This window comes from Callospermophilus lateralis, chromosome 7 (genome assembly GCF_048772815.1).
Source record: "Callospermophilus lateralis isolate mCalLat2 chromosome 7, mCalLat2.hap1, whole genome shotgun sequence".
NCBI lineage: Eukaryota > Metazoa > Chordata > Mammalia > Rodentia > Sciuridae > Callospermophilus > Callospermophilus lateralis.
In genome coordinates this window covers 108,452,399-108,473,930 of record NC_135311.1, presented here as the reverse complement: position 1 = coordinate 108,473,930, position 21,532 = coordinate 108,452,399, and the positions used below count along the sequence as shown (strand labels likewise).

The following is a 21,532-nucleotide window of genomic DNA, read 5'->3' as shown; positions in this document are numbered from 1 at the left end:
GAGAACTTTTTTTGTTGTTGTTGTTATTGTTTTGGGAAATTTTGTCTCTCTCTTTTTCTAAATTGTTCTAATTAGTTATGCCTGACAGTACAATGCATTTTGACACATTGTACACAAATGGAGCACAACTTCTCCTTCCTCTGGCTGGACATGGTGCAGAGTTGCACCAGTTGTAATCTACATGTGTATAGAGGAATAATGTCTGTCTCATTCCACCCTCCTTCCTATCCCCACACCCCCCCCCTCCCCTCACTCCCCTCTGCACAATCCAAAATTCCTTCATTATTTGCACACACACACATCCAATTATGGATTCGCATCCACTTATCAGAGAAAACATTTGGCCTTTGGTTTTTTTGGATTTGGCTTATTTTGCTTAGATTGTTATTCTCCAGCTACAATCATTTATCTGCAAATGTCATAATTGAGCAGAACTTTTAAAGGAGAGAAAGCAGGAAGAAGACACAGCAACAAGGAAGTGAGACAAAAGGCGGGAAATAAACACATAAAGATTTAGTTAGCCTGCCTTAGAGAGGCCCCCAGCTTCACCTGTCAGGGTAGGGGGTTACCTCTCTTCCCTTCTGTGTTCACCCAGGGAGCACCGGGGCCAGGCACCTTACAGAACCCCGTGCATCACACAGTGCCTGCCTCTACCTACCAGGAACAAACTTGTTCTGGTTGCTCAACAAACTCATTACTTTTCAGATGGACCTTCTTTACCAGAAGTCTTGAAACTTCTTTGCACACTGTGTCTCCAACCATCATTTTTCCTTAGAATCTGTGGAACCCAGGGCTGTGAAGTTCCAGAAGGAAAGAGGAGAGAGCTCTCAGGACCATCCACACAGACACAGGATTTTCAAAGTGAAAAGGTGTAGAATCCTTACTCGACTTCAGGGAGGCTGGGGGACTTAATCGAGCACCATGGTTTCAGCATTAGACCTTGGACATCCAGGAGATTTGCATCCTTACAAAGGTGAAAAAGGTATCATAGCGTGCAGAGAGAAGAGCAGATATGAAGCAGCAGGCAGCCTGCCTCCTCCCCTCCCTCACACTCAGAGCCAGGAGCATCACGGAAGCCATTCTGCCCACACCATGCCTGCTCCTCATAAACACTCCAAAACTTCACTTTCTTCTCCCTTTAGATTGAATACCTGGACCCATCACTTTAACTTTGCTCTTAGCAATTCCTTCAACTCCCCTGAATATTTCCTGTTTCACTGTTCTCACTCATTAATAATTCAACAAGTGTTTAATTATTCTAGGTATTTTCTCTGCCCTGCTAATGGGCCATTGAATGTGGCTATAGGACATCAAAGCGTGACTCACCTCTTTCTTTATATTACCCAGAAATCCTGTTTCTTCCTCATTAGAAGTTAAGATCATTTCTCAAAGAAAACACAGAACATGCTTATGATGTCTGCTTTTTATCCCATAACTCACAATGTTGGCCACATGTTTTCATCACTCTCTGGCTGATACTGCACCATATCCCAATTCACATTTTTTTTTTCTGTACTGGAGATCAATCCAGCACCTTGTACATGCTAAGCAAATGCTCTGCCACTGAGCTACACACCCAATGACTCTTGGCAGGAAACCTACTATATGTACCCTTCTCTTTATTCCTTTGTCTAGCAATTGTCCACTGAGTGTCTACTCCAGGTACTTTCCTTTGTTCTGAGCATATTTTGGTGAACAAAAGTTCCAAAAGGGAATTCATCATCCACTTCCTTCCCCTAAACCTGTTCGTTCTCCTGGATTCCTATATCAATGGATAGAACCATCATCCCTGTGTGATTTTAAGTCAGAAAACTAGAAGTCATCCTAAACACCTATATCACCATCCTAAACACCTCTTTCTGACCCAGACAGTATCCACATCCTAGAATTTCAGCTCTTTTCTCCTCAACAACCTTGCTTTCATGATTTATTATTGCCTTTTTCACTGTATGCTACCAGAGTCCCCTATTTTTTATATTTCTGTACTTAGCTATGTACCAACCTATCTACCTATAAAAGAGAAAAATCATAATCCTAGGTAAATTCTAAACTCCAGTACAAGAAGGCCACCTGACTGATTGTGTTGGCCATTGATCCACCCTAAAATCCTACTGGATTTATATTTTAGTATATATGCATATACTAAAATGCAAAAAGAAATAATCCCTTAAAATGAAAAGAATGGAGGGAAAACACTTAACCAACAAATCAATAAAAAGAGATTTCAACAAACTTGTGAAAATAAGAAAGAAGGTGAGATTGGGCTGCCAAACAAAGGAGGAGGAGAAATTACCAGATTAAAAAGCGTGTGCTCACAGGGAAACTTTCAGGGAAGAGAAGGTGCCTCTACATTTGAATCCCATTGGAAGAAGTGCAGGAATCATGGTCTTGTAAGTTTGGAAAGGCTGAGCTGTTTTAGGGAAAGTATCCACCCATCACCTATAACAAAGAGACCATACTAAAAAACTTTATTTTATCTTTTAAAGGTTAAAAATTTTATTTTAACTATTCTTTAGGGCCTTAGGTACTATTAAAGAATCCTTGTTTTGGCAGAAAATAAAGGATATTCTTTCTATTGACAGACTGTGACCCCTAAAATATAGAGATTCCATAAAGAGTTATCACTTTTTTTCTGGATGGTGCATAATCTTTTTTCACTGATCTTGTTAAGCAATATTTTGACCCTTGCTCAGAATTACTTAGATTTTTGGAACACATCAGTTGGAGATGGGAAGACAGTTATAGAGAAGGTAAGAATGTACAGTCAGAGCAGTTGAAGACAATTATTAATCTTTTCCTTTTTTCAGGAAGTCTACTGAAGTTGAGTTAGTCATTAGGTGTTTTTGTAGATTTTCCACGTGGCAATCAGAGAGGGCAGAATGCATAAGTTATGTATTCTATTTTCTTATTACTCTAAGGCTCCTTGGAGATTGAAGACCTCAACAAAATAGAAAGTTCTCCAAACTTATCTGTATATTTCTAAACATCTGCCAGACATGTATTCTTCTCATCATCATGTGGAATTGTCTCAAAAACAGATCCTATATTAGGCCACAAAATAAGTAAGTTTTAAGTTTTTTCAGAATGAAATCATATTCTGTATCCTTTCTGATCATAAAGGAATGAAACTACAAATCAGTAGGAAGAGAAACTTCAGAAATTATACAAACAGTTAAGACTGAAAAACACACTTTGAATGGAAATGAGATATTGAAGAACTCATAATGAAAATTTAAAAATTCATTGAAGCAAATGAAAATGGAAACACAACATATCAAAACCTGTGGGATGTGGCAAAAGCAGGGCTAAGAGGGAAACTTGTGGCCATGTGTGTCTGCATTAAAAAAAGAGGAAGATTTAACAAACTTTTAATTTTTTTAAACCAATACGCTAGTATTTTAATATACTATACATTTTTCTACTTTCTAGTAGTTGAAGTGTCTACATAATTTTCATTTGGGTCTCCTTGTTTGGAAATGTCCTGTTTATATCATGTATCAAGTTTTCCATCATGTTTCTCATTGTTGATTCCCAAGAGTTGCTCATATGTTCCAGCATTGTTCTCTAATCAGTCTCCGATATTGCAAATATATTCTCCCAACCTTAAAAAAAGGGGGGAAGATTTCAAATAAGCAACTAGTGATGCCTCTCAAGATCTTAGAAAAGCAAAAACAGACCATACTCCAAATTAGTAAAAGGAAAGGAATATAACGATCAGAATAAAAATAAGTAGCATTTAAAGAGCAATTCAAAGGATCAATGAAGCACAGATATTTTTCCTTGAAAAGATAAACAAAACTGACAAACCTTTAGCTAATCTTTGACTAATCAAAGAAAGAGAGCAAAGAACCAAATCAATAAAATTTGAGATGAAAGTGAGACATTACAACTGATATTACAAAAATTCAAAGGCTCAGTAGGGATTATTTTATACTATATGGTAACAAATAGGAAAATGACAAACTTCTGGGTGCATATGTCCTACAAAACTGAACCAAGAGACTATAAAGAAAAAACTCAATGGACCAAAAACAGCCAATGAGACTGAATCAGTAATGAAAAGTCTCCCAACAAAAAAAAACCCAGGAACAGACGGCTTGATTAAGGAATTGTACCAAACTTTTAAAGAAGTACTATCACCAAGGCTTCTCAAACTAGTCCATATAATTGAAAGGAAGAGAATTATGAGACCGACATTACCCTACCACCAAAATCTAACAAGGCCACAACAGCAACAATAACAAAAACTATACACCAATATCCCTGATGAACATAGATACAAAAATCTTCAACAAAATACTAACAAATTGAATCCAACAGCACATCAAAATGATCCTATGCCATGATCCAGTTGGTTTCATTCCAGAAATGGAAACATGGTTCAACATATGCAAATTGACAAATAGATTAAAGGAAAAAATCACATTATCATCTCAATAAATGCACAAAAAGCATTTGATTCCCCATTTTTTCAAGATGAAAGCCCTAAACAAATTAGATATAGAATAATCTAATATCTCAACAGAATAAAGGAACAAGTTCTCTCTGCTTCCTTGTTCCAAGTCCTGAATAGCCTTCCTCCATGATACCCTTCTGCCATGATATCCTGCCCCATCTTGGGCCCAGAGCTATGAAGTCAGCTGACCATGGAATGAACTTCTGAAACTGTGAACCAAAATGAAGTTTTCCTCCTCTACACTGTTCTGTCGGGTCTTTTGGTCACAGTGATGCAAAAGCTGACTAAAACAATTCCTAAGATATGGAATCAACCTACGTGCCCATCACCAGAAAAATGGGTAAAGAAAATATAGTATACCTACACAGTGGAGTATTGTTATTCCACCATAAAGAAGAATGAAGTTTGGTAATTTTCAGGAAAATGGATGGAATTGGAGGAAATCATATAAAGCAAAATAAGCCAGGCTCAGAAAAACAAGTATTGCATATTCTTTCTCCTATTTGGAAACTTAAAAATAAAATGACCAGAGGGATTAGTAGGGAGTGGAAATGGAGCTGGGAAGAGAGATGGGTTGAGGGTAAAAGGAGGATGGGAATGAACAACACATAATGTATACATGTATGGAAATACCAAAGAAAATCCCATAAATTTATAAACTTAACATGTGTTATTACAATCTTAAAAACCCACAGCTAATATTCAACTGAATGGTACAGATTCTAGATACTTTTTCCCTAAGATTAAGAATATGATATCCTCTCTCATCACTTCCTGGCAATGTTGTATTGGAAGTTCTAACTGTTGCAAAAAAAATGTAAGAAAAGATGTATGATGAATAAGGAATACTTAAACCTTTGTGTGTGTGTATGTGTGTGGTGCTGAGGATTGAATCCAGGGCCTTCTGCATCCTAGGCAAGTGCTCCACCACTGAACCACATCCCCAGACCTAAATCTCTATTTCACATAGAAAATATTCATTTAAAAATCCTAAGTGTTCCTCACACCCATTAGGATGGCTACTCTCAAAACAAACAACAGCAACAAAACAGGGAATACCTAGTGTTGGTGAGGTTGTGGAGAAATTGGAAACTTGTGTACTGTTGACAGGAATGTAAAATAATATGGCCACTATATAAAACTGTATTGTGTCTCGTCAAAACATTAAAAATAGAATTACCACCAAGAAATCCTACTTCTGGGCATACATCCAAAAGATTTAAAGCATAACCTTGAAGAACTCTTTGCACATCCATGTTCTTAGCAGCATTATTCATGATAGTCAAGAAGTGGAGGCAACCCAATGCCCATTGACTGAATGGATAAACAAAATGTGGTGTATACAGACAATCTAATATTCCATCTTAAAAAGGAATAAAATCCTGTTACATGCCACAGCATGGATGAATCTTGAATATGTTATGATAAGTAAAATTAGCCAGTCACAAAAAGACAAATCGGATATGATTGCACTTATTTGAGGTATCTAAAGTAGTCCAGTTCATAGAAACAGAAAGTAGGATTGATATGATATAATGAAACACCGCCTTACTTCTGTAGTCAACTTTCCAATAATCTATAACCCCAGTCTTAGGGAGAAAAGAGCATCCAATTCCAACGAACATCCTACAAAATACCAAAGCAGTACTCCTCAAAACTGCCAAGGTCATCAAAACAAGGAAAATCTGAGAAACTGCCTCCACCAAGAGGAGCCTAAGATACATGAAAACAAAATGTAATATGGCATCTTGGAACAGAAAAAGGGAGATGATCCAATCATTTCTCAAAGCCCCACCGTTGAACATTGCTACATTGAGGACCAAGCTTTCAACACACGAACCTTTGGGGAACATTTTGGGTGCAAACAATAACATAAATATACAAAAATCTATCTATCTGTATATACAATTGGTCCTGACTTGAGATGGTTGAGTTTAGGATTTTTTTTTAATCCTAGGATGGGTTTATCAGGACATAACCTAAATTAAGGAGCATCTATACTAGTTACAAACAGTTGCAAAATAAAATTTAAAACATAATTTCATTTAGAATAGCAACCAAAATTATAAAATTTGTGAGAATAAGTGACAAAATATGTTCAAAGCCTATAAACCAAACTATAAAACATTGCTAAATAATTCCAGAATTTCCATTTCACTCATTTGTATGGATTAAATTTTTATGAGATCTTCTTTCCTATTATTTTCCCAAGCACGTTAATCATAGTTTGAACATTTCTGTCTAGCTACTCCATAGCTGAATCTCCTGTGGGACTATTTGTGCTATTTTTTTTATTCTCTCTCTCCCTCTTTCTTTTTCTTTTGCTTTCTTGGGGTCATTTGGACTGCTTCTTGGCATGCCTACTGAGTTCTTATTGAATGCTGAACATTGTGTATGATGTGTTGTAGAGGCTCTGCTTGGCATTATCTTCAGCTAAAGAGGATTAAAATATCTTCTGGCAACCACATAAACACTGGCACAGCCTGGTGATGTGGTTGATGGAGGTAGGCAAATCAGATGCAGCATTCTTTCAGGACTTGCAGATTGCTTTGTTTTACAGCAGCTGCAATTATACAGAACATTTATTTTATACCATTTCTCCCCACTTCGTAACCCAAAGAAGCTTTTCAAAAAGGTGCCCATAAATGTCAGAAGGTAAGGGACATGCAGGGAAGGGGCAGATAGATACGGATGAGCATTTTATATGATGTCATCTCACATCTCTTTCCAAGACAAAAGGGAGGGGATCACTACCCAGACTCATATCTTAAATCCTTTGAACACATTTTCTAATGATGGCTAAAATGTGCTTACAGTCATGAGGTGTCCTCATTATTTCTTACCTCAACAAATAAATGAAAGCTATACTTGAGGGGTAGGGCCAATTCTAGAATCCCGAATGCCTGATTTCCAACCAGGACTCTATCTATTAAGGTCATCCCCAGCAATTCTAATCAATGGTCACTTCCTTCAAGCCTGGGCAGACTCCCCCTTTTGCACAGGTAAAGTGGAGTTGCTGGTTCATCTTCCCAGGGACTGTGTACTCTCTGCCATCTGGTGGCTATTCAAAATACTGCAATCAATACATAGAAAAGAAACATTTCACATAGAAAAAGCACATGCTTTGTGAACAACCTTTTGAAAAATATTTGGCCTCAACACAGATTTAAATCACACACAAACATGCTGCTTACACTGCAGGTTTATTAAGTGTAAATGGATTCAACCCTTAAGGGAAGCAATAGAAAGCGTTCATTTGGCAAGAGCCTCAGAAACTCCCATGTTCTTTGATGGAGTGGCTCCATTCCTGGGAATTAGTCCCTAGCCATTGCCATTGCTCCAGGGCTTCACTGTAATATGTACAATGATCAGGTTCATCCAGACATAGGCACAGAGCTCCACAGGGAATGGCCAGAAAACAGCCTTCAGCCCTACTTGGGGTAGACTAAAAGAGGCCTCAGCACCCAGTAATCCAGGAGGTTTACTGCCTTAAGGAAAGAGGAGACTGAGTCTATGCTTTCCAGGCTAAGGCGCCCCCTAGCTCAGCTGACCCAGCTGTGTCCCACTCCTAGTAAAGAAGGACTCTTCACTTGGTGGGGCCAGGAAACAGGGCTGAGCAGAAACTGACTAACACACATGCATTAGCAAGTGCTCTAGGCAGGTGTCGTGCCAGTGTTTCTGGAGACGGCCAGCCCCCCTCACAGACCCAGAATATAGACCAGATGGTGATAGTGGGGTGCAAAGAGATGTTGGAGAGCCTTTCCCGAAGGAGGTGAGACAGATGTGAGGGCGATCTGGTTGTAAGGTCTGTCACCTAACTGATCACCAGGGATGACTCAGCTGGTCTGGCTGTCTAGACAGATGTCCTCTACCTCCCTCCCCATCCGCGAGCTTCTCTCCCGAAGTTGTGCATCCAGTGTAAGAGATCAACCCCGCCGCGGTAGAGTACCACCGTTCTTCTGTCAAGGGTATATGAGTAGCTGCGGTCCCTCTGCTAGACGTTCCCAACATGAAGTTAAAGCTGGCTGAATGAAAAACATGAACCCTGAATATGAACAACAGAAGCTCTGAGAAGTAGAACAGCTTGATCTGGGAGGGGAGGTAGAAGAACTTCTGCTATGAGGCGTGTGGCAAAGAACGGAAAAACAAAGGCTGCGGAGGAAGGAGGCAGAGTTGCAGTGTGGCCATCTAGTGGCTAATTCAGATATTGCAGGCAAGACAGGTAAACATTCCACGGAGTAATGACCATAGGCTTTCTGTAGATGAACTCATTTACTCCTCACCACGATCTTATCAGATGGACATAGCTTTATTCCTAATTGCATATTCAGATGCTTATATACATTGTTAATAACTTACCAAACATCCTGCTAATATAAAATTAGCCAAGGGAAGTTGGACTTCAAGTCTATGCACATAGCCAAGGCTACACCTGCCTCAAAAAACGTAAGATTCACCCTGCAGGTGCAAAGAGCTGAATCCTGGTTGGATCTGCGTTTTACAGAGGTCTCTCTAAACTTCCGAATGTGGCAGGATAAAGGAAGAATACATACCAGGAAAAGAGGGAGGAGACTGCTGCAAATATCCAGGCAAGACAGTGACCTGAATGAAGCAAGGAGCCCTCAGGCAGGGAGGATGATTTGTTGGAAAGTAAAAACTAGGTGAAGCTGGGGTGGGGGGCACTCCAGATGTCTCCCTGTCTCTGGTCTTGGTGGATGGGTGCCATTTACAGGAACTGGGGGCTGGAGGTGGGGAAAGATTAAGAATTCCACTTGGAGTGGGGCATGGTGGCAGATGCCTGTAATCCCAGCAGCTTGGGAGGCTGAGGCAGGAGGATTGAAAGTTCAAATCCAGCCTCAGCCAAAGGGAGGCACTTAGAAACTCAGTGAGACCCAAATATGGCTGGGGGTGTGGCTCAGTGGTTGAGTGCCCCTGAGTTCAATCCCCAGTACCCCACCCCCCATAAAAAGAATTCCACTTGGAACCTGAAGTGCCTATGAAGTTTTACAGGAGGGAAGGGGCTGAAGGTGCTGCTTTTCTGTTTGTACTTCACAGGAAGTAATGTAACAGAATGGAGTGAAGGTCCCCATGTCAATCATTCAACAAATATTTACTATATCAAGCCTTTGCTGGACACTTAGGACATTATGATAAACCAGTGGATGTGGCCTGTGCTCAGATAACTCTGTCTCCAAATTCACAATGTGTCCCTGGAGAACACCATCAATGGGCCAGGAAGAGCTTGAGGAGCCAAGATTCAGGAACATCTTCCTGGAGAAAATGGGGTACTATCTAATACAGTAAACTTAGAAGAATCTGAGAGATCATTGCATCTTCCAACAAGGGGTGGAACTGGTGAGCAGTCTTTTTTTAGTATTTTTTAATTGTAGATGGACACAATACCTTTATTTTATTTATTTATTTTTATGTGGTGATGAGGATGGAACCCAAGACCTCATACGTGACAGGCAAGTGCTCTACCACTGAGCTAAAACCCCAGCCCCATGAGATCAGTCTTGGTGGAATGTCACAGGTGGAAAGAAGGCTCAGACATTGGGGTGGGGGGGGTGACAGACAGAGATGAAAACAGCAAATGTTGACAGCTACTCTTAGATTCTCGAAGGGACCCTTTTGGAAAGTCAACCTTCCAAAAGGACTGAAAGTTCAGCGCACACTGTGGCTACTCATTTCATACACACACACACACACACACACACACACACACACACACACCAGAGATCCCTATACTGGGGTAGGATTAGTCAAAAGACCAAGTTCAATGTCACTAACTGGCTATGTAACCCTGAGCAAGTACCTCCCTCTCTCTGAGTCTGTATTCTTGCCTCTAAAAAACAACCCTAGTTACAACCACCCAGAAGGATCACTATGAGGCTCCAATCAGAAAACACCCTACACACCACATAGGAACCCTCAGCTTCCTTGAGAAAAACATCACTGCCACCATCATTGGGCTTGGATTTGAGGACAGTCCCTTTCCAGCCTCTTGCTCCAGCTCACTATCCCTGGGTGCCTGAAACATCCTCCCTCCTCCTGACCTTTACCCCATATGCCAGCTTATGTCTGCACCACCCCCACCCCATACCCCAAGCCCACAGCTGGACCTGGCCAAAGGTCCAGTTATTCATTTACAAAGACCACAGAGAACTACATGGGCCTCAGTGATGTGGAACAAATGGGCCTCACCAGCTCTAGTATGCTGATACCTCGAGAGACACAGGAGAACAGATGGGCCTGGAATGTTCTGTACCCACCAGCCTCACGGGGCCTCCAGACTGCTTCTCACCCACCTCATTATGGAAGCTTAGGCGGGTACTGTCCCTTCCTTGGGCTTGGATTCCTTAGTATAATATTAGTACATTGGACTAAATGATTCTAAGGATCCTGCTAGTTCTGTCTTGCATCTAATTCAGCTCATTCTGTAATAATAATATCAACTTAAAATCATGCATTAGCTGTGTGCTAGGTGCTATTCCGTGTGTTTTATGCACATTGTTCCTTTTGATATTCACAATGTCCCTCATTACATAGACACCATTTATTTATTTATTTATTTATTTATTTATTTATTTATTTATTTATTTATTATATAGACACCCAATTTAGAGCACAGTGAAGGTAATTTGTCTAGGGTCACACAGTATTAAATACTAGCCCCAGGCTGCCTGACTCAGACCTGGGCTCTTAGTTGCTCAGGGACTGTCTAACTGTAGGGCAAAATCTATGGCTCAACTGAGCCTCAGACCTCAAATGTATTTCCAAATGTCCCTCCAAGACTTCCTGTATCCTTGTCCCACAAGCTCCTAAACCCCAAATTACCATAAATGCAAATTACCATAAACACACACTTCTGCTTGTCCCCTGGCATCTGCCATTCTCAGTGCCATTCCCTGTCCTCTATGGTGCCAAAAAAAAAGGCACCCCCTCCTTCCAGGTGACTCGGGTCCAAATAAGACTGCAGGACCTGGTCAGTGGAGGAATCATCTGCATCATTCAGTATGGTGTCCCTGGTCCCATAGTCTTCCAGCTTGCTCAGGACAGATGCTTGGGAACCATGTGACTCAGGCTCCAGCTCATCTCTGTACCCTCGGATCCCCTGCCTCACACACACTTTCTTTCTCTCTCATTGAACTATCATTATTCTGCTTTTCTAGGAGATCAGGGTCATTCCATACAAAGTCCAAGAAATGATGTCATCCCTCACTCACTCTGAAAAAGGGGCACAGGCTACTATGCTTTAGACAATTTGTGTGTGTGGTGGGGGGAGGCAGAACCAAGATGACTCAGCCTCTAAAAGCTTGGTTGACCAGTACAGATGGAGCCTGAGGCATTCACAGATTCAGTCACTGGGGCCAGGAACCCAGCTGCCCAGGAGGCCCATAGGAAGACCCAGTGAATGTTTGAATCACCTGAGGGAGTGCTGGGACAGTGCCAGGAGATGGTCTCTGGCCCCAGCACTTCTGCTCCCTTACCCCAGCTCAAGTTCAAAGGCTCTGCTGAATCTGCCCTTCCTAAGGAGTGTGCAGCCACCAGGTGGCAGCGGAGGCCACAGGCACATAACAAGAGCCACTCCAGGCCAGATGGGGCAGAGGTGATTAGGAAAGTCTATCACTAACCCCAGAACCTTCAACCAGGGAGAGAGCAAGCGTAGGTATATGCATGTGGGTGTACAGGTGCTTATGTGTGTGCACCTGTATGGCATGGAGGGGTATGGACAGACATACAGCTAAACAGACTACTAGAGTTTAGCCTCCTTCCTTTGTGTCACTCCCCGCCTCTTTGGGCTTCCCTTCCCCTGTTCAGCCCTATCCTGGATGCTAGTGACTCGGAGGGCTGTGACTCCATTCCTGCCTTTGAGGGGCTCCCAGACCTGGAGCTAGAGGTGGGCACCAACAAGTAGACAGTGCAGAGGGGCGTGGCACAGGTGCCAGATAAAGGGGAGTACAGGGGCTGGACTCCAAAGCTGACCATAGGTTACTTGCTTTCTGGCAAGTCTCCGGTGTAATTATAACACATATGTTATCTCTCTTTCCTCCCAGCAGCCCTGCAGGAAGCTATTCCCAATCCAATTTTACTGACAAGTCTTGGAGGTCCCACAGGTAGTGAGATGCAGACCTGGAATTTGACTCAGAGTCTGTATGACTCCCAGATTCTTGCTTTTGGCCACTGTGCACACTGCTAGGGGCTGAAATCTGGGAGGAAAGTCGAGCTGGGGAATCCAGACCCCCAGCCAGACCTGGGTAGGGAGCAGGTGTCCCCACACTCGGACTGACTTACTTGTGAGGTTGGTCCAGGACAGGGAACCGTGTGATTCAGGCTCCAGCCCATCTCTGTACCCTCTGTATCCCCCAGTCCCCCTGGGTAAGGGAAAGAGGTGCTGCCCACCGTGGCCCTGATCTGACGGCTCCTGAAAGCACATAGTATTTCCGCAAGTTACCCTGAGCACAAGGGAAGTAATCCTGAAGCTTCTTGACCACCTCAGCTCTGCCCCACAATAGGGGAAGCTGTGGAGGCAGAACTCCAAAAAGCCTTTGGTCAGGGCTGTAGCTCAGTGGTAAAGCCCTTGTGTGGCACGGGTGAGGAACTGGGTTCAATCTTCAGCATCACATAAAAAATAATTAATTAATTAGACTAAGATATTGTGTCCATCTACAACTAAAAACATTAAAAGAAAAAAAAAAAAAGTCCAGGATGGAAGTTCCTCTTGAAGTTTCAGTCCCCAGTGCTGCAGTCTCCCTCCACCTGTGCAACCTAACTCTACCTGCCTGAGTTGGGGTATGACCTATAATGTCACCCTATGAAAGTCACACTGTTGGGATAAGACAGAGGAAAGAAAGATGCAAGCCCTGTTCCTGGAAGCAAAAAGTGATAATGCCATCATCTTGGTTCCAGAGCCAGGTTCGGGAGACCTGCTTGTTCTGGCAGCGAATTGGGGGAAGGGATCCGCTAGAGACGCCAACAGTGAGTCATGGGACCTGCAGGCAAAGGGGTGTCCTCTGGGAATCTTGGAGTTTGGGGAAAGCTGGTGAGGGAGAGAGCTGGGGAAAACAGCTGGAAACAGAAGAAATGCAAGTGGGGAGAGGACAGGGAGGGAGACTGGAGACGGGACTAAGAGAGGAAGGTGGAAATGAAAACAAGAGGTCGTGAGACTGACAGACAGAGACAAAGAGGGGACAGGACGGCGGGAGAGGGCCTACTGGGAAGGGAAAGGACGGAGAGAGCCGAAGACGGGAGGAGCACAGCCCGGGGAGGCGGCCCAGGGCTCCGCGCGGGTCCCTCCCTCGCCTGTCACTCCGGCAGCTCCTAATCCCCTCCCCCAGGGTCAGGGGTGGGCAGCGCGCCTCCAGCCCCGCCCTAGGCCCTCAGAGGCCGCCCCCGGGGACTGGTTGTACCGCCCAGTAGATGGTGGGGGGTCCAGCTGGTGCGTTATCAGCCTCCTCCAGGAAGGAGCCTGAGCCACTCAGCGGCTGCCAGTCTGAGATTAGGCCCCGGGAGGGTCATTAAGCAGCCGCCCTGGCCCCGGCCCAGCCTCCTTTCCCTCCATGATCTGGCCAGGCTGGCAGGTGGGAACAAGCGATAAGGACTGGGGGTCTTGGCCGTTCTGGTCAGAGCATGGAGTGGGGGTGGGGGCTGTAAGGTCAGTTCCAGTCCAGTCCCCTTGGGGGTCCCCAGGGTTCCCACCATCCTGGTCCTGCTCAAATTGAGAGAGACAGAATAGGAAAGGGGCGAAGGAGGCTCTTAGAGCAGGGTGCCCGTTCTGTCCCCTTAGCCTGATGGGGACCAAGGTGAGTTCAGGCAGAAGCTGGCCCCTCCTGGTAATGCCTCACAGGTGGCTCTGCCTTCACCTCCCAGGGACAACTGGGATCAGAGGAGGGAAGAAAATGACCCCATGCAAGGAGAATCACATCCAGGCCATCAGAAGGTCCCCACCAGAAGGCTGAAAAGGAAAAGGAGGGTGTTTGTGCCTTAGCAGAGACTAACCCTCTAGGAACCTGTCTCTCCTTCAGTGAGTGAGAAGCTGGGCTGGTTGCTAAGGAACCCTGCCCAGAGCGGGAGGAGCCTCAACCAGGAAAAACAAAAACAGGCAGAGTTTAAACCAGCAGAGGCCACATGAGCAAAAGCCTAGAGTAGGAATCATGGGAACAACAGCCACAATTCATACAGCTAAAGCCCAGAGAGGACATAACTTGGCTCAGGTTGCACAGCAAAGCAGAAGTGGGCCTGGAACAAAGTGGCTGCACCCCACTCCCCCTGCTGCAGGCCACATCCCAAACCCCAGTGAGATGACAAGGTTAATTCTGGTTTAAGATGAGTCTTCCCTGGGGCATTTGAGTGAGCCTTGGAACAGCAAAGGAATGGCTATGACAGGATGAGATGGGTGGCAGGGGAGACATTGGTACAAAGTACACTGTTAGCCCCACTACCTTGGATCTGAGAATGCTCCTCGGTGAGTCTGTCTTGGGTTGTTACCCCAGAGAGAAAGAGCCAGAAGCCGTTCCCTGGGCAGTCACAGAGGCAAGGGCCCAGGGTCAGCCAGGCCCTGAGTCATGCCTCCTCCCTCCTCTGGCTCATACCCAGTCACCTGACCCCCAACCCACTTCAGGACTGGGAATCAGGCCTTGGTGAGCACTGAGTTCTACTCCAGGTCTGTGATGAGACTGGCCAAATCTTCCACAGAGAAGAAACTGAGCTCAGAGCAGTCAGCCAGTCTCCTGAGGTCACAGAGCAAGTTGTCAGGGGGCCAAGAACTCAAATCTGAGCTTCCTTGAGTTCTTCCTGGACCCTCCTGGCACTTCCTTGCCTGACGCACAGCACACAGGGGCAATGAGGAAGCAGGCAGAGCTGGATGGATGAGAGAAGAATGAACCCATCACAATGCCAGGCATCATGGAGGCAGGGTGGGTTGCTGCACGAGGAAGGATGGGTTGCGGGTGAGACTTGAAGGAGGGGCTCTCCCTGGAACAAGGTAGAGTGGGTGGATTCCCTGGCCCTTAGCTCTCTGATCCCCTCTTTCTGCCTTTTGTACAGGAAAAACCTAGGACACACCTTGAAACTGACAAGGCTGGGGTATCCTGCTTGCACCAGGGCCTGCCCCGCCTGGGAAGCTCTCCTGACTGCTCCGGCCCAGGGGAGGGTTTAGAGGAAGGGTTTAACCCCAGGGAGCAAGGCCCATCCTCTGGTCAGAATGGGCCCAAACTCTCCCACGCAAGGGCGTTCATCTGACATTCCTGGAGGGCACTCTGCCAGGTCACCGGGACACAGACATAAGCTCACAACATGGCCCTCACCTCTCCTGGCCTGGCCCCCTTGGCCCCAGCCGCCCTGTGGCCCCAGAGACTTCCTGGACAATCCTCCAAGGCCATCATGACAGTGGTTTCAGAAGGTGATTATCATGATTCAGAAAGCAAGACAGGGTCTCCCTGGAAGCCAGAGGGGCTGTTTCTGAGCCTCAGCCCCAGAAGTACAAAAAGTCTTTATTTCACAGAAATAAGGGTCATTTCCACGGTCATAGGGGAGAAAGGGAGGCAGCATGGGAAGCTAAACTGACTGCGTCTTCCGTCCACTCTTCTGAATGGGGTGGGAGGCATCCAGGAAGACGTGACGGCCATCCCGGCACCCCAACCTGGACATGGTCTGAGCCCCAACCTTGACTGGCTAGAATTGCTGGGGCAGTCAGTCCTTGATTGTAGATTCCTGCACAGACAAGGCGGTGGCCAGGGGGTGGTGTCCACCTCGATCTCAGGGTTGGGGGCCACCGTGAGCCGGGTCACATGGCGGTGCTGCGGACCTTGCTCTCCTCCTCCTCCAGGGCGTTCTCATAGGCATTTCTGTGCTCACTGGACCTGAAAGAAGAGGCAGGGCCTGGTGGTCAGCAGACCTCCCATCACTTCTCCCTGCCCATCCTGTGAGTGGTATCTTGTAGAATAAACTTTTGACTCCCAGGAGGGGCTTCTCCTGACCACACTTGGGCTGGGGCATGTAGATAGGAAGCCTCTCAGCACCACCTCCCTGAATCCCATTGTCCTCCTCCCTGGGATCCTCCTCCACTGGTCACCCGTTGAGCCCATCTCCCCGTGCTGAACTCCCTCCCCGCTGAGCCCTCTCCCCTCAGGGTCATCCCTTCATGGTATCCCTTCCTTTGTTGAACCCCTTTCCTCCACAGTACCCACTGGCCTGTGAGTCCCCATCCATCCACCGAACCCCCCTTTCAAGTAGCCTTCCCCTAACTTAACCTTCTTACCAAACTGAGGCTTCACCTGCCCATGGAGCCTGGTGATCCCCACAGAGTCCCCGATACCTCATTAGCCCTTCCCCAAGGGAGTCCCCACCCTCCTTCCCCACCTCCAGCAGCACCTCCTCCTGAGGTTCCCTTTAGGCCCTGGAGCCTAGGGCAAGCAGCCCTGTACCAGCACCTCACCTGAAGCTGGCCACCGTGGAGGAGTACTTTCCATCCATTCCCACCAGGATCCCATCTGCCTTGTTCCCAACAGGCTCCCTGGGGACAAGGCTCATTAGTAACATCCACTGATAGCCCCCCACCTCACCCTATCCAAGCAGATCCTATTCTGGATGCTGGTTCTCACAAGCGCAGGACAAGCATCTCCGTCTAGCAGGCCCTGCCATTGGCCTGTCTAGGGAAACTCACACTCTTCTTCCTGCTCCACAGTAGGGGCCAGAGATCTACAAGATTTGCCCTGAGTCCAAGGCCTCTCTCCACTGCCTCCCAGCCACCCTCAGCTCAGGCCTCAGAGCAGAACAGCAAGACTCAGTGTCTGCCCAGCATCAGAGCAGATCCGTGGTCCATCTGCGGACCCTGAAGGAGAGCTGGCCGGTGGAGGAATGAAGCATCTCCACAGAAAGCCCCTCACCTCTTATTCAAGCATAAACCCACAGCAGTGTGGGCTCCACCTCACCCCCAAAACTGCTCTCATGAGGGTCACAGGGACCCTTACACCTGCTCGTCTTTCCTTGGACATCCCACAGAGATCAGATTCAACATGGCCCAATAAACTCATCAATTGCCTCCAGATCTGTTCATCGGCTTATGTTCTATGCCTCAGTGAGGTTCCCAGATATTTTCCTTGTCCTTCATCCTCCTGGGTCCACTACTGTCTCTGTCCACCAGCCTCCAAGGGCCCACCTCCTGGACTGCTCTTAGATTCAATCCCTTTTCAGTATCACACCTGCCATGTCTCGTCCAGATTATCCCAACCTCATCTGCGGCTTCTCATTGCTTCCCAGGCCTGCAGACTGCCCCCACGCACCGTGTAGCTGCCAAGTGGCAGCCAGAGTGACTGCTAAGGCTGTGTCCCAGGCTTTAAAACATGCTTTAAAAATTCCTCTGCACCAAGATGAAGCCCAAAATTCAGGCACAAGGACTCTCTTGGCCTGGGTCCTGCTCACCTCGCCTGCCTCGTCTTGGGCCTCCCCTGTCCCTCCTCCACTAAGCTGCTTGTGTTTCCTCTGAGGCTGTGCAGGGCTGCGGCTGGCATCCTGGCCACCGGGCCACCTTTGTGAGCGTGGGAAACGATGCCCTGGGAAAGATGTGCCCTTGCCCCGGGGCCCTGATCTGATAAATGAGAGTGCACTCTTGATCTTTGTGCATTCATACCCAGTGGCCCTGGTGCCAGGCCTCTAACTCAGGGCCACCCAGGAGTACTCCTCCCTGCCCTGTAACTGCCTCCCCCAGGCTCCAGGTGCATATGCCATCAGGGAGGCCTTCCCTGACCACCCCCAGACCAGGGCAGCGCACTGTACAGTCTCCTTCATCAGCACCTGCACTTGTGATTGCTGTCCAGTCTGCAACCCAAGAGCTCCCCAGCTGACCCTGGAGAAGGATGGGAACTTCCTTTCCAGTAGGAAGACCAGGCTGCTATTCCAACTCCACAAAGGAAACCTCAAGACTCCAAGGAGAGAAGATATTTTCCCAAAACTCACAAGGAGGGGCCACCAGAGCTGGCCAATAGAGCCCACATCTGGGAGCCAGCAAGCCTGAGGCTAGTTCCAACAGTCGCCAACTCACCCTGTGACCTCGAGCCTCAGTTTCCCTTCCTCACCGTGAGAGGGCCTGACCCAGAGTTTTGAGGCCCTTCTCCCCACTACCAGAGCAAGAGCAGTGGTCCTGAGGCCACCCTACCTGTTCAGGACCCCAGCCCCAGGGCCCTCAGGCAGCACTTACGGCTCTTCCTGGCACCAGAAGTGGTTAACGGCAAAAGCAATTGCAACGAGAACCAGGAACACGGCCACTGCGATGAGGCCCTGCATCCAGGGCTGCAGGTTCCCCAAACCTGAAGAGGGAAGGGGGATTTTGAGTGCAGAGCAGGGGCAGAAGGAGCCTCTCACTGCAAGGGCTGGTGCTGGTGTGGGGGGCCACTGGCCACTTCAGGAACACGAAGGACATTCTGGATAAGAGGCCCCGTCTGACCCCACTGAGCATGAGATGTGGTTTGAAAGAAGGGCAGAGGCCCGGGGAGAGACAGATGCCTGACCACGGCCTGACAGCCCACAAGGCCGTGGGGCTCAGGGTGCTGTTTCTGAGATCTGGATCCCTGCGCACCATCCCCTCCCCCAGGGGTCACGTGCAGGCCCCCCAGGGAGTGCTGGGCCCCAGGGACCAAAGGGCAGTTCCCCTGGACAGCTGGCCCAGGCCCTGCCAGCTAGGAGTGGCCCCTCCTCCTCTGCAATTGCCATCAGGCTGGAAACTGGCCCCAAACTGCCAGAGAAGGGCGGGCATCTGGAAGATCCTGCTCCGTGGCAAGAGGCTGGGAGGAGCTGCGAGGGTGTGAGAGCCGGCCAGCCGAGCTGCTCAGGTCTGGGTGCACAGAGCGGTGACAGGGTTGAGATGAGGGGTACCAGGAGGAAGCTTCCAACCCTGAGCCCCTTGGATTCCTCCAGCTGGGTGTTCAAGGGGAGCAGGGCCAGAGACCAGGTCAACGCTCCAACCATGCTCTTCTATGCACTTTTTTTTTTTTTTTTTTAGTTGTAGATGGACACAATACCTTTATTTTGTTGTTGTTGTTGTTGTTTTAACGTGGTGCTGAGGGTCAAACCCAGTGCCTCACATGTGCAAGGCAAGTGCCCTACCACCGAGCTAGGATCCCAGCCCCTGTTCTATGCTTTTTGACTGTTAACAACAACTCCTACTCTCAGGATGTTCCAGAAATCTCCAACCTTAGGCCACAGGGAGCCTCAAAGAGTTCCCCTCTCTTCCCTGGGTATCACTGTGCGACCTGAACCAGAGGGAGCTCAGCCCTGCAGAGGAAAGACACTTAGCAGGTAAAGGTCCTAGGAGGGAAACAGAAGTTAACAGGGGGTTTCTGGGTGTGGCGGAGGCGCCTGCTGCCTCCAGGAAAAAATGCCTGTATCCTTCCACCATTTTATATTCTCAGAACCATTCTATATTATGACCAGACTGGGCATCAATTACATTCCTTCTACCTTACTGCCACTCAAAAGACCTCCCTTGAGTCTACCCTAAAGCTCTCCTGCTGCAGTGAAGGCTTCATCTCTTCTTTGAACTCTTTCTGAACCTAGCAGGTGTTGGGAAGGAGGGAGAATTGTGGAACTCTTTGGCCTATGGCTAGGTCAGACCTTGCTTAGCTCCATGGATAGCAGAAGATACACAATGTGGTTATCCTACAAAGATGAGCATTTTTAAATTTGTTGTTTCTCCCAAGAGAAACAAGCACATTGCTCTCTCAGGTAAATAATTGCTCAAGCATTGGGAGCAGCCCTGGGAGGCCCCTCCCTGCTTCCTCTAGACCTTGTAGCCAACTCCCTTCAGACACAAGAGGGACCACAATCCCCTGGTTCCTCCTCCCCTGTGACTCTGGAGCAAGCACAAAGAGTAAGGGACAGAACCTGGGGCAGGAGAAGGATGGCCTGGATCCTGTCCCTTCTTGCCCTCCTCTACAACCCATGTAAGTCACTCGGCCTCCGGTCTCTTCAGTTCCCCAGAGGGCCTCCAGGACCTGGGAGACAGAGCTGGAGCGCACGCGCGCGCGCACACACACACACACACACACATGAGAGTTCAGGAGAGCGTGGAAGCATCTTTGTCAGTTCCCACTAGATCCAAGGGCCACTGCAGAGTCACCAGATTTTGGCCACAGATGCAGCCTAAGAGTGCAGGGTGGACCCCAGACTTCAGGATATTATGCTTCAGTGGGTACAAAGCTATTCCACGTCCCTGACCTGGCAGCAGCCCTGGAAGGTGGGCAGAGTGGGGTTTTCCATCCTCATTTTATATGAGTGAGAAAACTGAGTTTCAGAGAGGAGCAGTGATTTCATCAAGGCCACAGCAAAAAAAGACAGCTGGACAGAGTTCAGGACATGGTGGGGACCACTCAGGGGCACTGTTCTCTACCCGAGCCCAGGAAGCTGAGAAGATGAGGACCAGGTCAAAGTCTTGGGCCAATCCCTGACAGCACAGCCCCTCCCCTAGAGCAAGCCTGCCCTGCCCTTCCCCAGAGCCCCTGGCCCCCAGCCCTCAGGATGCAGACGTCACTAGGGCAGTTCCTGCTCTGGGAGCTCAGGTTTAACCGCTCTTCCTCCCACAAATCCTAGACCCACCATTTCCCTGTCTTGTCACCTCTTCTCACAGGTGGAAAACAAATCACAGGGACCTGATTCAGAAAACTGTGCCTCTGAAGTTTCCTCTGGCTAATCCAGTACCTGCTGAGCGGGGTGGGTAAAGCCAGGACACTACCCCACCCACCCCTGGATCACCAGTGCCCAGCCCAGCCCTCTCCTCTCTGCAGCCACCAGGCTGTCCCCTGTCCTGTGCTACCTTGTTGACAGCTGGCGGGTGGCACTGAGGTGAGCAGGCCCAGAGTGACCAGGGTGAAGGCCGACATGGCTGCAGGTAGCTCCTGGGCCTTCCCTCGGCGGCTGCTGACTGAGCTTCTGGAGCTGCTGGGGGTGTTGGTGGCGTTTGCCTGAGATCTACCAAGCACAGTCGGATCCTGGAGGGGAGGAGAGGAGCGAGTGAGGAAGAGGGCCAGAGAAGGAGGGGGAGGGGGAAGGACAGGCGGGGGAGAGAAACTGCCCTCCCTCCCA

General features: G+C 47.6%; 1 protein-coding gene across 1 annotated transcript; it reads right to left on the bottom strand.

The window, feature by feature from the left end:
* Nucleotides 1–16,241: 16,241 nt before the first annotated feature.
* Nucleotides 16,242–21,330, bottom strand: Pdzk1ip1 (PDZK1 interacting protein 1). The gene is made up of 4 exons (XM_076862797.2): nucleotides 21,264–21,330; nucleotides 18,654–18,762; nucleotides 16,893–16,970; nucleotides 16,242–16,317 (listed from the first exon to the last, which is right to left on the bottom strand). Exons 1-4 carry the CDS (start codon nucleotides 21,328–21,330, stop codon nucleotides 16,242–16,244), a joined length of 330 nt encoding a protein of 109 aa, XP_076718912.2.
* Nucleotides 21,331–21,532: the final 202 nt, after the last annotated feature.

Coding starts and splice junctions, on each gene's coding strand:
- Pdzk1ip1 (XM_076862797.2), bottom strand. CDS start 21,330: ATGTCGGCCTTCACCCTGGTCACTCTGGGCCTGCTCACCTCAGTGCCA. Junction 16,971..18,653: donor TTCTGGTGCCAGGAAGAGCC/GTAAGTGCTGCC, acceptor CCTTGTCCCCAG/GGAGCCTGTTGGGAACAAGG. Junction 16,318..16,892: donor TCCACGGTGGCCAGCTTCAG/GTGAGGTGCTGG, acceptor CTCTTCTTTCAG/GTCCAGTGAGCACAGAAATG.